At 49.3% G+C, this 14,415-nt stretch overlaps 1 protein-coding gene across 3 annotated transcripts in view; it reads right to left on the minus strand.

The window, feature by feature from the left end:
* The window catches only part of HPN (hepsin), a 167,975-nt gene that overhangs the window by 16,662 nt on the left and 136,898 nt on the right, over positions 1 to 14,415 (minus strand). For all 3 annotated transcript variants that reach the window (XM_063942226.1, XM_063942228.1, XM_063942227.1), the window contains exon 10: positions 2,589 to 2,779. In XM_063942226.1, the coding sequence (XP_063798296.1) occupies positions 2,589 to 2,779 (191 nt within the window). The remainder of the gene's footprint in view (positions 1 to 2,588; positions 2,780 to 14,415) is intronic.

Genomic DNA, 14,415 nt, shown 5'->3' on the forward strand with positions numbered 1-14,415 from the left:
AGCAGCTGCACTGTCCCTGCACCTATGGTAGCTACACCCTTTATATAACACATGTAACTGTGACAGGGAAGGTGGCCCCTCTCAGCTCTGGGCCCCATAGCAGCTGTACTCCCTGCACCTATGGTAGCTACACCCTGTATATAACACATGTAACTGTGACAGGGAAGGTGGCCCCTCTCAGCTCTGGCTACATAGCAGCTGCACTGCATGCACCTATGGTAGCTACACCCTGTATATAACACATGTAACTGTGACAGGGAAGGTGGCCTCTCTCAGCTCTGGGCCCATAGCAGCTGCACTCCCTGCACCTATGGTAGCTACACCCTGTATATAACACATGTAACTGTGACAGGGAAGGTGGCCTCTCTTAGCTCTGGGCCCATAGCAGCTGCACTCCCTGCACCTATGGTAGCTACACCCTGTATATAACACATGTAACTGTGACAGGGAAGGTGGCCCCTCTCAGCTCCGGGCCCCATAGCAGCTGCACTCTCTGCACCTATGGTAGCTACACCCTGTATATAACACATGTAACTGTGACAGGGAAGGTGGCCCCTCTCAGCTCTGGGCCCCATAGCAGCTGCACTGCCTGCACCTATGGTAGCTACACCCTGTATATAACACATGTAACTGTGACAGGGAAGGTGGCCCCTCTCAGCTCCGGGCCCCATAGCAGCTGCACTCCCTGCACCTATGGTAGCTAAACCCTGTATATAACACATGTAACTGTGACAGGGAAGGTGGCCCCTCTCAGCTCTGGGCCCCATATCAGCTGCACTCCCTGCACCTATGGTAGCTACACCCTGTATATAACACATGTAACTGTGACAGGGAATGTGGTCCCTCTCAGCTCTGGGCCCATAGCAGCTGCACTCCCTGCACCTATGGTAGCTACACCCTGTATATAACACATGTAACTGTGACAGGGAATGTGGTCCCTCTCAGCTCTGGGCCCATAGCAGCTGCACTCCATGCACCTATGGTAGCTACACCCTGTATATAACACATGTAACTGTGACAGGGAATGTGGTCCCTCTCAGCTCTGGGCCCATAGCAGCTGCACTCCCTGCACCTATGGTAGCTACACCCTGTATATAACACATGTAACTGTGACAGGGAATGTGGTCCCTCTCAGCTCTGGGCCCATAGCAGCTGCACTCCCTGCACCTATGGTAGCTACACCCTGTATATAACACATGTAACTGTGACAGGGAAGGTGGCCCCTCTCAGCTCTGGGCCTCATAGCAGCTGCACTCCCTGCACCTATGGTAGCTACACCCTGTATATAACACATGTAACTGTGACAGGGAAGGTGGCCCCTCTCAGCTCTGGCCCCATAGCAGCTGCACTCCCTGCACCTATGGTAGCTACACCCTGTATATAACACATGTAACTGTGACAGGGAAGGTGGCCCCTCTCAGCTCTGGCCCCATAGCAGCTGCACTCCCTGCACCTATGGTAGCTACACCCTGTATATAACACATGTAACTGTGACAGGGAAGGTGGCCCCTCTCAGCTCTGGCCCCATAGCAGCTGCACTCCCTGCACCTATGGTAGCTACACCCTGTATATATAACACATGTAACTGTGACAGGGAAGGTGGCCCCTCTCAGCTCTGGTCCCCATAGCAGCTGCACTCCCTGCACCTATGGTAGTTACACCCTCTATATAACACATGTAACTGTGACAGGGAAGGTGGCTCCTCTCAGCTCTGGGCTTACACCTACGGTAGCTATGCTCATGGTTCACAGCTACCAAAAGACATGTATGCAGTCAAGAAATAAAGGATATATATATATATATATATATATATATATATATATATATATATATATATAAAAAATGCAGCCGCACTCGGAGAACTTACACAAGTCAAAAATGTATTAAATAAGCATCATATAAGACACCAAAGTTCGGGGCCTCAACACCCCTTTGTCCAGGTGAGCTCTCTTGTTTAATATGGCTATTTTCTGCTGAGGGCACCGGAGCAGATAATGTACATTAAGGAAGTGCCGGTCCAGTAACGTCTATATATATATATATATATATATATATATATAGCTATCTGATCATCTGACAGAGGTTACGACTGCAAGCAGAAAACCCAGATAAGAGAGCCCTGGATGGCTTTATTGTCTTTTTCTCTAGTCTGCCATCTAGTGGCCAGATAGAACTGTAATTTGTAGTAATTGCACACATATCAATGTATCTACTGTATTTATGTAAAGTTCTTTATTCACGTTAATGTAACAGATCACAAAACAATAAACACATACAGCATTTACAATAGGTTTTGTATTTTATCATCATTACAGGCTTTATCACCAGAAAGGGTGAGGACCATCCACAATCTGTGTTCTGATGGACTAAGATTAAGGGGTCTATTTACTAAGCCTTGAATGGAGATAAAATACAGACCAATCAGCTCCTAACTGTCATTTTTCAAACACAGCCTGTGACATGGCAGTTAGTAGCTGATTGGCTGGTACTTTATCTCTCTCCTAGGCTCAGTAAGTAGGCCCCTAAGTCCTCTACACCGGGTAACGTAATAACATAGGGTGATACAAAGGTAAATTGTGGATTTATACCTGTGAATGTGAGCGGGGTAAGTAGGTGCACCAGTGCAATGTCATTGCTGTTCTCCTCACTGTCGGGGTTTGTAAAAGGTAAGTACTCCACGTGGTAGATGACACTTTTCACACCCTGCAGGTAACCCCGGGGTGAGAGATGCGACACCCCACCTGCAAACACTCTCCAGAGACCCATCACCCGGTTCCTCCTGCGGATATAATATTGTCTGAATGTTACGTCTCATTATCTTAGGCTGTAGGTCGTCCATGTAGTACGAAATATGCCCCACGCGTTTCATGCATCTCCAATTGTCTAGATAGTAGATCGTACTCAAATAATTTACAGTTGTTCTATTGAGGTAGGATGAACATTCCGTGATAAACTCATAGGGGAGATGTAACGTGTGCAGAGAGAGTTAGATTTGGGTGGGTTATTTTGTTTCTGTGCAGGTTAAAGCTGGCTGCTTTATTTCTCTGACGTCCTAGTGGATGCTGGGGACTCTGTAAGGACCATGGGGAATAGACGGGCTCCGCAGGAGACTGGGCACTCTATAGAAAGATTTAGGACTATCTGGTGTGCACTGGCTCCTCCCCCTATGACCCTCATCCAAGCCTCAGTTAGATTTCTGTGCCCGGCTGAGCAGGATGCACACTAGGGGCTCTACTGAGCTCCTAGAAGAAAGTATAGTTTAGGTTTTTTATTTTCAGTGAGACCTGCTGGCAACAGGCTCACTGCAACGAGGGACTAAGGGGAGAAGAAGCGAACCTACCTAAGTGGTGGTAGCTTGGGCTTCTTAGGCTACTGGACACCATTAGCTCCAGAGGGATCGAACACAGGACCCGACCTCGTCGTCCGTTCCCGGAGCCGCGCCGCCGTCCCCCTTACAGAGCCAGAAACAAGAAGGTGGTCCGGAAAATCGGCGGCTGAAGACTTCTGTCTTCTCCAAGGTAGCGCACAGCACTGCAGCTGTGCGCCATTGCTCCTCATGCACACCACACACTGCGGTCACTGATGGGTGCAGGGCGCTGGGGGGGGGGCGCCCTGAGCAGCAATAGTAACACCTTGGCTGGCAAAACTAACACCATATATAGCCCCAGAGGCTATATAGGTGTATATTAACCCCTGCCAGAAACGATAAAATAGCAGGAGAAAGCCCGCTGAAAAAGGGGCGGAGCCAACTCCCTCAGCACACTGGCGCCATTATTCCCTCACAGCTTCGCTGGAAGGAAGCTCCCTGGCTCTCCCCTGCAGTCCTGCACTACAGAAAGGGTAAAAAAGAGAGGGGGGGCACAATTTAGGCGCAGTATATATATATTATAGGCAGCTATAGGGGAAAACACTCTGTATAGTGATATCCCTGTGTTATATAGCGCCCTGGTGTGTGCTGGCATACTCTCCCTCTGTCTCCCCAAAGGGCTTTGTGGGGTCCTGTCCTCTGTAAGAGCATTCCCTGTGTGTCTGCTGTGTGTCGGTACTGCTGTGTCGACATGTATGATGAGGATAATGATGTGGAGGCGGAGCAAATGCCTGTGAATGTGATGTCACCCCCTGCGGGGTCGACACCAGTGTGGATGGACTTATGGAAGGAATTACGTGACAGTGTCAGCTCCTTACATAAAAGGTTTGACGACATAGGACAGCCGGCTACTCAGCTTGTGCCTGTCCAAGCGTCTCAAATGTCATCAGGGGCTATAAAACGCCCGCTACCTCAGATGACAGATGCAGACGTCGACACGGATACCGACTCCAGTGTCGACGATGATGAGACGAGTGTACCCTCCAATAGATCCACCCGTTATATGATTGAGGCTATGAAAAATGTATTACACATTTCTGATGATACCCCAGGTACCACAAAAAAGGGTATTATGTTTGGTGAGAAAAAACTACCAGTAGTTTTTCCTGCATCTGACGAATTAAATGAGGTGTGTGAGGAAGCGTGGACTTCCCCAGATAAGAAATTGATCATTTCTAAACGGTTAATGGCTGCGTACCCTTTCCCGCCAGAGGATATGTCACGCTGGGAAACACCCCCTAGGGTAGATAAAGCGCTGACACGCTTATCAAAGAAGGTGGCACTACCGTCTCCGGATACGGCCGCCCTAAAAGAACCTGCTGATAGAAAGCTGGAAAATACCCTAAAAGCTATATACACACACACTGGCATTATATTGAGACCCGCTATTGCATCAGCTTGGATGTGCAGTGCTGCAGCTGCGTGGTCAGACTCCCTGTCGGAAAACATTGATACCATGGATAGGGACAATATTTTGCTAACGATTGACCATATAAAAGACGCGGTCTTATACATGCGTGATGCACAGAGAGATATTTGCCGGCTGGCATCAAAAATAAGCGCTATGTCCATTGCCGCCAGACGGGGGTTATGGACTAGGCAATGGTCAGGTGATGCCGACTCCAAGCGGCACATGGAAGTTTTACCCTATAAAGGGGTGGAACTTTTTGGGGAAGGTCTTTCAGACCTCGTTTCCACAGCTACTGCTGGGAAATCGACTTTTTTGCCACAGGCTACCCCACAACAAAAGAAAGCACCGTATTATCAGGTACAATCTTTTCGGCCCCAGAAAACTAAGCGGGCTAGAGGCTCATCCTTTCTGCCGAGGGGCAGAGGAAGGGGGAAAAAGCTGCAGCACACAGCTAGTTCCCAAGAGCAGAAGTCCTCCCCTGAGTCCGGTAAGTCCACAGCATGACGCTGGGGCTGCTCAGGCGGAATCGGGAACGGTGGGGGCACGTCTCAGGTTTTTAAGCACACAGTGGGCTTTCTCACAAGTGGATACCTGGGTCCTTCAAGTAGTATCTCAGGGGTACAGGCTGGAATTCGAGACGTCTCCCCCCCGCCGTTTCCTAAAATCTGCCTTGCCGGCAACTCCCTCTGCCAGGGAGGCAGTGTTGGTGGCTATTCAAAAACTGTATTCACAGAAAGTGATTGTCAAGGTACCCCTCCTTCAGCAAGGAAAGGGTTACTACTCCACAATGTTTGTGGTACCGAAACCGGACGGTTCGGTGAGACCCATCTTAAATTTAAAAGCCTTGAACACTTATATCAAAAGGTTCAAGTTCAAGATGGAATCGCTCAGGGCGGTTATTGCGAGCCTGGAGGAGGGGGATTACATGGTATCCCTGGACATCAAGGATGCGTACCTGCATGTCCCCATTTACCCTCCGCACCAGGAGTACCTCAGATTTGTGGTACAGGACTGTCACTATCAGTTCCAGACGCTGCCATTTGGGTTATCCACGGCACCGAGGGTCTTTACCAAGGTAATGGCCGAAATGATGATACTCCTTCGCAAGAAGGGAGTTTTAATTATCCCGTACTTGGACGATCTCCTGATAAAGGCGAGGTCCAAAGAACAGTTGATAGTGGGGGTGGCACTTTCTCAGGAAGTGCTACGACAGCACGGCTGGATTCTCAATATTCCAAAGTCACAGCTGGTCCCGACGACACGTCTTCTGTTCCTGGGAATGATTCTGGACACAGACCAGAAAAGAGTGTTTCTTCCACTGGAAAAAGCCGAGGAATTGTCATCTCTGGTCAGAGACATCCTAAAACCAGGAAAAGTGTCGATACATCAATGCACACGAGTCCTGGGAAAAATGGTAGCTTCGTACGAAGCAATTCCATTCGGAAGGTTCCACGCAAGGATGTTCCAGTGGGACCTGTTGGACAAATGGTCCGGGTCCCATCTCCAGATGCAACAGCGGATAACCCTATCGGCCAGAACCAGGGTGTCGCTGCTGTGGTGGCTGCAGAGGGCTCATCTACTAGAGGGCCGCAGATTCGGAATACAGGACTGGGTCCTGGTGACCACGGATGCCAGCCTTCGGGGCTGGGGGGCAGTCACAAAGGGAAGACATTTCCAAGGACTGTGGTCAAATCAGGAGATTTCTCTCCACATAAATATCCTGGAGCTAAGGGCCATTTACAATGCCCTAAGCCAGGCAAGACCCCTGCTTCAAAACCAGCCGGTACTGATCCAGTCAGACAACATCACGGCGGTCGCCCATGTAAACAGACAGGGCGGCACGAGAAGCAGGATGGCGATGGCAGAAGCCACAAGGATTCTCAGATGGGCAGAGAATCATGTGTTAGCACTGACGGCAGTGTTCATTCCGGGAGTGGACAACTGGGAAGCAGACTTCCTCAGCAGGCACGACCTCCACCCGGGAGAATGGGGACTTCATCCAGAAGTCTTCCAAATGCTGGTCAACCGGTGGGAAAAACCACAGGTAGACATGATGGCGTCCCGCCTCAACAAGAAGTTGAAAAGATATTGCGCCCGGTCAAGAGACCCTCAGGCGATAGCGATGGACGCTCTAGTGACACCATGGGTGTACCAGTCGGTTTATGTGTTTCCTCCTCTACCTCTCATACCCAAGGTACTGAGAATAATAAGAAGGCGAGGAGTGAAAACCATACTTGTGGTTCCGGATTGGCCAAGAAGAGCTTGGTACCCGGAACTTCAAGAGATGCTTACAGAGGACCCTTGGCCTCTGCCGCTCAGACAAGACCTGCTGCAGCAGGGACCCTGTCTGTTCCAAGACTTACCGCGGCTGCGTTTGACGGCATGGCGGTTGAACACCGGATCCTGAAGGAAAAGGGTATTCCGGAGGAAGTCATCCCTACCCTGATCAAAGCCAGGAAGGATGTCACCGCAAGACATTATCACCGCATTTGGCGAAAATATGTTGCTTGGTGTGAGGCCATGAAGGCCCCGACGGAGGAATTTCACCTGGGTCGATTCCTGCACTTCCTGCAAGCAGGGGTGACGTTGGGCCTCAAATTGGGGTCCATAAAGGTCCAGATTTCGGCTCTGTCGATTTTCTTCCAAAAAGAACTGGCTTCACTGCCTGAAGTTCAGACTTTTGTCAAAAGAGTACTGCATATTCAGCCTCCTTTTGTGCCCCCAGTGGCACCTTAGGATCTCAATGTGGTTTTGGCATTCCTGAAATCACATTGGTTCGAACCACTTAAGACTGTGGATTTAAAATATCTCACGTGGAAAGTGGTCATGCTGTTGGCCCTGGCGTCGGCCAGGCGGGTTTCAGAATTGGCGGCTTTGTCTTGTAAAAGCCCTTATCTGATTTTCGATATGGATAGGGCAGAATTAAGGACTCGTCCTCAGTTTCTCCCAAAGGTGGTCTCTGCTTTTCACTTGAACCAACCTATTGTGGTGCCTGCGGCTACTAGGGACTTGGAGGATTCCAAGTTGCTGGACGTAGTCAGGGCCCTAAAAATGTATATTTCCAGGACGGCTGGAGTCAGAAAGACTGACTCGCTGTTTATCCTGTATGCACCCACCAAGCTGGGTGCTCCTGCTTCTAAGCAGTCTATTGCGCGCTGGATTTGTAGCACTATTCAGTTGGCGCATTCTGCGGTAGGCTTGCCACAGCCTAAATCTGTAAAAGCCCATTCCACACGGAAGGTGGGCTCATCTTGGGCGGCTGCCCGAGGGGTCTCGGCTTTACAACTTTGCCGAGCAGCTACTTGGTCGGGGGCAAACACGTTTGCAAAATTCTACAAATTTGATACCCTGGCTGAGGAGGACCTGGAATTCTCTCATTCGGTGCTGCAGAGTCATCCGCACTCTCCCGCCCGTTTGGGAGCTTTGGTATAATCCCCATGGTCCTTACGGAGTCCCCAGCATCCACTAGGACGTCAGAGAAAATAAGAATTTACTCACCGGTAATTCTATTTCTCGTAGTCCGTAGTGGATGCTGGGCGCCCATCCCAAGTGCGGATTGTCTGCAATACCTGTACATAGTTATTGTTACAAAAATCGGGTTTTGTTGTGAGCCATCTCTTCAGAGGCTCCATTTGTTATCATACTGTTAACCGGGGTTCCTATCACGTGTTATATGGTGTGATTGGTGTGGCTGGTATGAGTCTTACCCGGGATTCAAAAATCCTTCCTTATTGTGTCAGCTCTTCCGGGCACAGTATCCTAACTGAGGCTTGGAGGAGGGTCATAGGGGGAGGAGCCAGTGCACACCAGATAGTCCTAAATCTTTCTATAGAGTGCCCAGTCTCCTGCGGAGCCCGTCTATTCCCCATGGTCCTTATGGAGTCCCCAGCATCCACTACGGACTACGAGAAATAGAATTACCGGTGAGTAAATTCTTATTTTTTACACTGCAATTTAGATTTTAATTTGAACGCACCTCACGCACCCCACCCCACCCCACCCAAATCTAACTCTCTCTGCACATGTAATATCTGCCCCACCTGCACTGCACATGGTTTTGCCCACTAGAGGAAAATGTTATTTTGCAATCAACCTTGAAATAGACCCAATGGGGGTCATTCCAAGTTGATCGCTAGCTGAAAATGTTCGCTGTGCAGCAATGAGGCATAAAAATGGCACTTCTGCGCATGCGTATGCTGCGCAATGCGCACGCAAAACGTACTTTCACAACGGCTGATGTAGTTTCACACAAGGTCTAACGAAGCTTTTCATTCGCACTGCTGGCCGCAGAGTGATTGACATGAAGTGGGCGTTTCTGGGTGTCAACTGACCGTTTTTAGGGAGTGTTCAAAAAAACGCAGGCGTGCCAGGAAAAATGCAGGCGTGGCTGGGCGAACGCAGGGCGTGTTTGTGACATCAAAACAGGACCTGAATAGTCTGAAGTGATCGCGAGCGCTGAGTAGGTCTAGAGCTACTCTGAAACTGCACAAAATTATTTTGTAGCCGCTCTGCGATCCTTTCGTTCGCACTTCTGCTAAGCTAAAATACACTCCCAGTGGGAGGCGGCATAGCGTGTGCACGGCTGCTAAAAACTGCTAGCGAGCGATCAACTCGGAATGACCACCAGTGTGCACTAATACAGCTGCTAATTTGTGTGCAGCTAATCTGTTAATGCTGCTGCCTTGAGATGTATTGAGACGCCCGCATGCAGCTTTACAGGTCCAAGTGACTACATACAAAGATGCAGCATTGCTTGCACATCAGTCAGTTACTGAATTAGTGAGTAGCCCTGTGGTCGCGCAGCACGGTCATCGGAATTGAGACCCTTTAGCTACTGTTACTGCGTACGGGATCTCAGACGCAGGCTGACACATGCCCCCAAATACAGTCCGTTATCTCCCCTAAATGGTCCCTGACTGTCAATCACTTGGCAAATAAACCTCTCTGCAACCGCTGTTATAAGACTATCACATCATGATTCAGACACAAGTACAGATGGACGGTAATTGCTCAACTGCGAACACATGGGGTTTGGGTACATCTCAGAATCAGACCCTATACACATATCACAGACAACAAAACAGCAGCTTGCTGTAGAAAAGGGATGCAATTAAGGTTACCGGTTGTTGGGATCATGGCGGTCAGGAGACCGACGCCGGAATCCCGTCAGCCAGCGAAAATGCCGCTCGTCAGAATCTCGACCAAAGCCCACAGATCCCACCCTGGTGGTGGTCCATGCCACCACCTGAGGGGGAATCTAATAGTGTTACTTGCCACCATGCCCGAAGCGCAGCAAGCCCACGAGGGGACTCGCTGCGCTCACCATCGGGATTCCGGCATCGGTCTCCTGACCGTCGGTATCCCTACTTCCGGTATACATACTGGACCTATAGAAAGAAACTCAGAATATCAGGGCATTCGCCCGTATAATCACAGTAGGGAAAGAGGACTTGTTACCGGCATCTATACTACACATAAGCAGGGCCGGTTCTAGCCCTTGTGGCGCCACGGGCGAAAATATGGGCATGGCTTCATAAAGGGGCATGGTCAAATGTAAACAATTTTGTAAAAAATTAATACTCACCATCCCCGCTCCTGATTCCCGACCGCTGCTGCTCGCTGCCCTCTGTCTCCGGCCGCCGGCGCCGCTCCACTGATCTATGGGAGAGACGTCATGACGTCTCTCCCATAGCACCGCATAGACACTAGAGGTCAATCATGACCCCTTGTGTCTATGTGGCGTTCCACAATGATGTCATCGCACACCGCACAGCAGTGTCAGCCAGCTCTGGGGGGGGGGGGGGGGGGCACCACCAGTAGCGGATCTTGCCATGGCGGCGGCGCCCTCCGGGTGGCGGTGGTGCCCTCTGGAAGGCGGCGCCCCGGCCAAAGGTTCCGTGTGCCTGTAGCAAGATCCGCTACTGCACATAAGTCAGGCCTGTGATAGGTATGGGCTGATTAGCCGGATGTCTTACGGTGTCACTAGAGTCAGATTTCTATGTGAGAAGATAACTAACCACATAGGCAGGCAGCAGAAATATTTACTGTAGATTGTAGTTATATCTGGGGCTGACAGAAGGGATTAGCACAATTGTGGCTGAATTTTGGCCAGGGACATTATACAGGCACACAAAATTCCAACAATAAAATCTTCAAATTCCACTTTTGCATCCCTTTTTGCTATATATAATCAGTGGTTTCTCTATAACGGGTACACTGTGTGTTGTGGGCATGGGTCCCTAGGTCCAGACTGTCCCACACCCTGTACCCAGTATTTCAGGAATTACCTCTCCGGAGTCCCGCAGCAGCGGCAGTGACTGAGCATTGGGTGGTGCTCAGCTCTCTGGGAAAATGGTGCGGCGGCCATTTTCCTGGCATTTTGCACATGTGCAGTATGGATAATCGCTAGGAAAATGGCAACCGTGACATTTTCCCAGAGACCTGCGCATCACATAGTGCTCAGAGTAATTGCCGCTGCCTGCTAGAGAGGAGGAGGTCCAGACGGAGCCTACACACAGGCCCCCTACTCTTTCGTTACGCTCTTGTATATAATACTGGGGGTAGCAGTTGATTTATCGAAGGACACAGTACCGACGGTCATAATCCCTACAGCCATGGACTGACAGTCAAAATACTGACACGTTAAAAATACCGACATTCATTATGCGACATGGTCAAAATGCCGACATAGTCAGAATACCGACATGTGAAATGCCGACATGTCAACGTGTTTTTAAGGAATCTTTGCCCAAAAACAGGCTTGTTCATACTTTACCATTCCAGTGGACCTGGAGGGGGAATATAATAGTGTGCCGAGCCATACGAGGGGACGTGGTACACTTAGATGGTGTCAATGTTGACCTATGTCGACATTGACACAAAAAACAGAAAAACTCATGTTGGTATTTTGGCATGTCGCCATTTTGACTATGTTGGCATTTTGAACATGTCGCATAATGAATTTCGGTATTTTGACTGTGTCGGTATTCTGACTGTAGGTCAATTGCTGTCGGAATTATGACAGTCAGTATTGTGTCCATTGGTAAATCATACTGAACCCCACTCACCCCCCTTAGCACCTACCCCTATTAAGCTGTTCCGTTACCTGTAACCTAAGCGTATGGAATTTTTGGGACTCTGGCTGGCGTTCTCTAAGTCTGGTCCTGCCTGCAGTATTTTGTTATCCTTTATTTATATGGCGCCACAAGGGTTCCGAAGCACCCAATTACAGAGTACATATGCACATAATCAAAACAGGAAAATAGCAACTTACAGTTGAAGACAATATAGGACAAATACAGGGTAAATAAGCATAGCTACATCAGCAGATGACACTGGAATAAGGATCAGGTGGCAGAAGACTGCTGGATTTGGTGCAGTTGAAGATTATTAAAGTAAGAAAAGGATAAGTACATGAGGGAAGAGGGCCCTACTCGTGAGAGCTTACATTCTAAAGGGGAGGGGTAGACAGACAGGGGTGACACAGATGGGGTACATAGAGAGCCTGGAACAGAGGGTTAGGATGAGATTTGGCTGGGTTTGGTGAAGAAGTGGGTCTTGAGAGCCCGTTTGAAGTTCTGTAGAGCGGTGGAGAGTCTGAGGGGGAGAGGTAGGGAATTCCAGAGAAATGGAGCAGCACGTGAAAAATCTTAAAGGTAGGAGTGAGAGGAAGTAATCAGTAGACAGGAGAGACGGCGTGCATTAGCAGAGTGAAGAGTACGGGTGGGAGAGTAAAGGGAGATAAGGTCAGAGATGTAGATGGGAGAAGAGTGGGTGAGGGCTTTGTAAGTGAGTTTAAGAAGATTGAAATGGATTCTGAAAGGGAAGGGGAGACAGTGAAGGTCTTGTAGGAGAGGGGAGGTGGATGTAGTGCGTTTGGTGAGGAAAATGAGCCGGGCGTTAGCATTGAGGATAGATTGGAGTGCAGAGAGGTATTTGTCAGGAATGCCAGTCAGGAGGAGATTACAGTAGTCCAGTCTGGAGATGACCAGTGAGTGGATAAGAATCTTAGTAGCATCCTGGGTGAGAAAGGGTCTGATCCTGGAAATATTTTTTAGATGAAAACGGCAGGTTTGTGAGAGGTGCTGAATGTGTGGTTTGAAGGAAAGGGAGGAGTCAAGGATTACTCCAAGACAGCGCACTTGGGGGCTAGAGGAGATAGTGGTGCCATCAATAGATAATGATATTGTAGAAGGTGAGGATATGCGGGAGGGAGGGAAGATGATCAGCTCGGTCTTAGACATGTTAAGTTTAAGAAAGCGCTGGGACATCCAGGAAGAGGTAGCAGAGAGACAGTTGGAGATATGAGTGAGGAGAGCAGGGAAGAGGTCTGGAGAGGAAAGATAGATTTGAGTGTCATCAGCATAGAGATGATATTGGAAACCAAAAGAACTAATGAGCTTACCTAGTGAGGACGTATAGAGAGAGAAGAGAAGAGGACCAAGGACAGAACCTTGGGGTACACCTACAGTTAGTGGAAGTGAGGGGGAGGTGGAGTCATGAGAGGTGACAGAGAATGAACGGTCAGAGATGTAGGAAGACAGCCAAGAGAGGACAGTAGCATGCAGACCAATGGAGTGAAGGATTTGCAGTAGGAGAGGATGGTCCACAGTGTCAAAAGCAGCAGAGAGATCAAGAAGAATAAGTAGAGAGTAGTGGCCCTTAGATTTAGCAGCACGGAGGTCATTGCATACTTTTGTAAAGGCAGTTTCAGTGGAGTGGAGAGGACGGAAGCCAGATTGAAATGGGTCAAGCAGTGAGTGTGAGGAAAGAAAAGAAGTGCTTGATGAGAGGGAGAGAATGAGAAGGTGGGAAAGATGGGAACAGGCAGGAGAGAGGTAGCGAAGGAGGCGGGAGGGGATCGGGTCAAGTGGGGAGGTGGTGAGGGGACAGGAACGAATGAGGACCATGACTTCCTCACCAGATGCATTAGGTGGAGGTAGGATGACAAGCTCAGTTTTGTATATGTTGACTTTGAGATACAGTATCACCCTGCCATCCAAGTCAAGATGGCATGGAGGTAGTCAGACACACAACAGAGGAGTGAAGACATGGGAGGATGAAGCTACTGTAAGGATAGCAGTCCCTGTAAACTTTAGATGCAGAAAGCCAGATGTGGCTTCCTCTTGTCCCTGGTCACCCAGCAATTGTCCACAGATTTTAAAATGAAGATTGGGCTCAATAAATATTCGCCTTATGATGTCACAACGGTCTCTGAGGGATTATGTTAGAAGTAAGGCGGTTGTAGACATTACGCTCAAGGAGTTTGGAGACAAAAGGGAGAAGAGAGATGGATAGGTAGTTGGAGAGAGTGTTTGGATCAAGGGTAGGTTTTTAAAGAATAGGAGAGATGAGTGCATGTTTGAAGGCAGAGGAGACAGTGCCTGATGAGAGGGAGAGAATGAGAAGGTGGGAAAGATGGGAACAGGCAGGAGAGAGGTAGCGAAGGAGGCGGGAGGGGATAGGGTCAAGTGGGGAGGTGGTGAGGGGACAGGAACGAATGAGGACAATGAGTTCCTCACCAGATGCATGGGAGAAAGATGTCAGAGTTGGTGAGAGGGATGGGAAGGGGTGGTAAGGGATGGGAGGAGGCTGGTTGCTGATAGTCTGATGTGATGTGATGTCCTGACGTATGGAG

This window comes from Pseudophryne corroboree, chromosome 10, assembly GCF_028390025.1.
Source record: "Pseudophryne corroboree isolate aPseCor3 chromosome 10, aPseCor3.hap2, whole genome shotgun sequence".
Lineage (NCBI taxonomy): Eukaryota > Metazoa > Chordata > Amphibia > Anura > Myobatrachidae > Pseudophryne > Pseudophryne corroboree.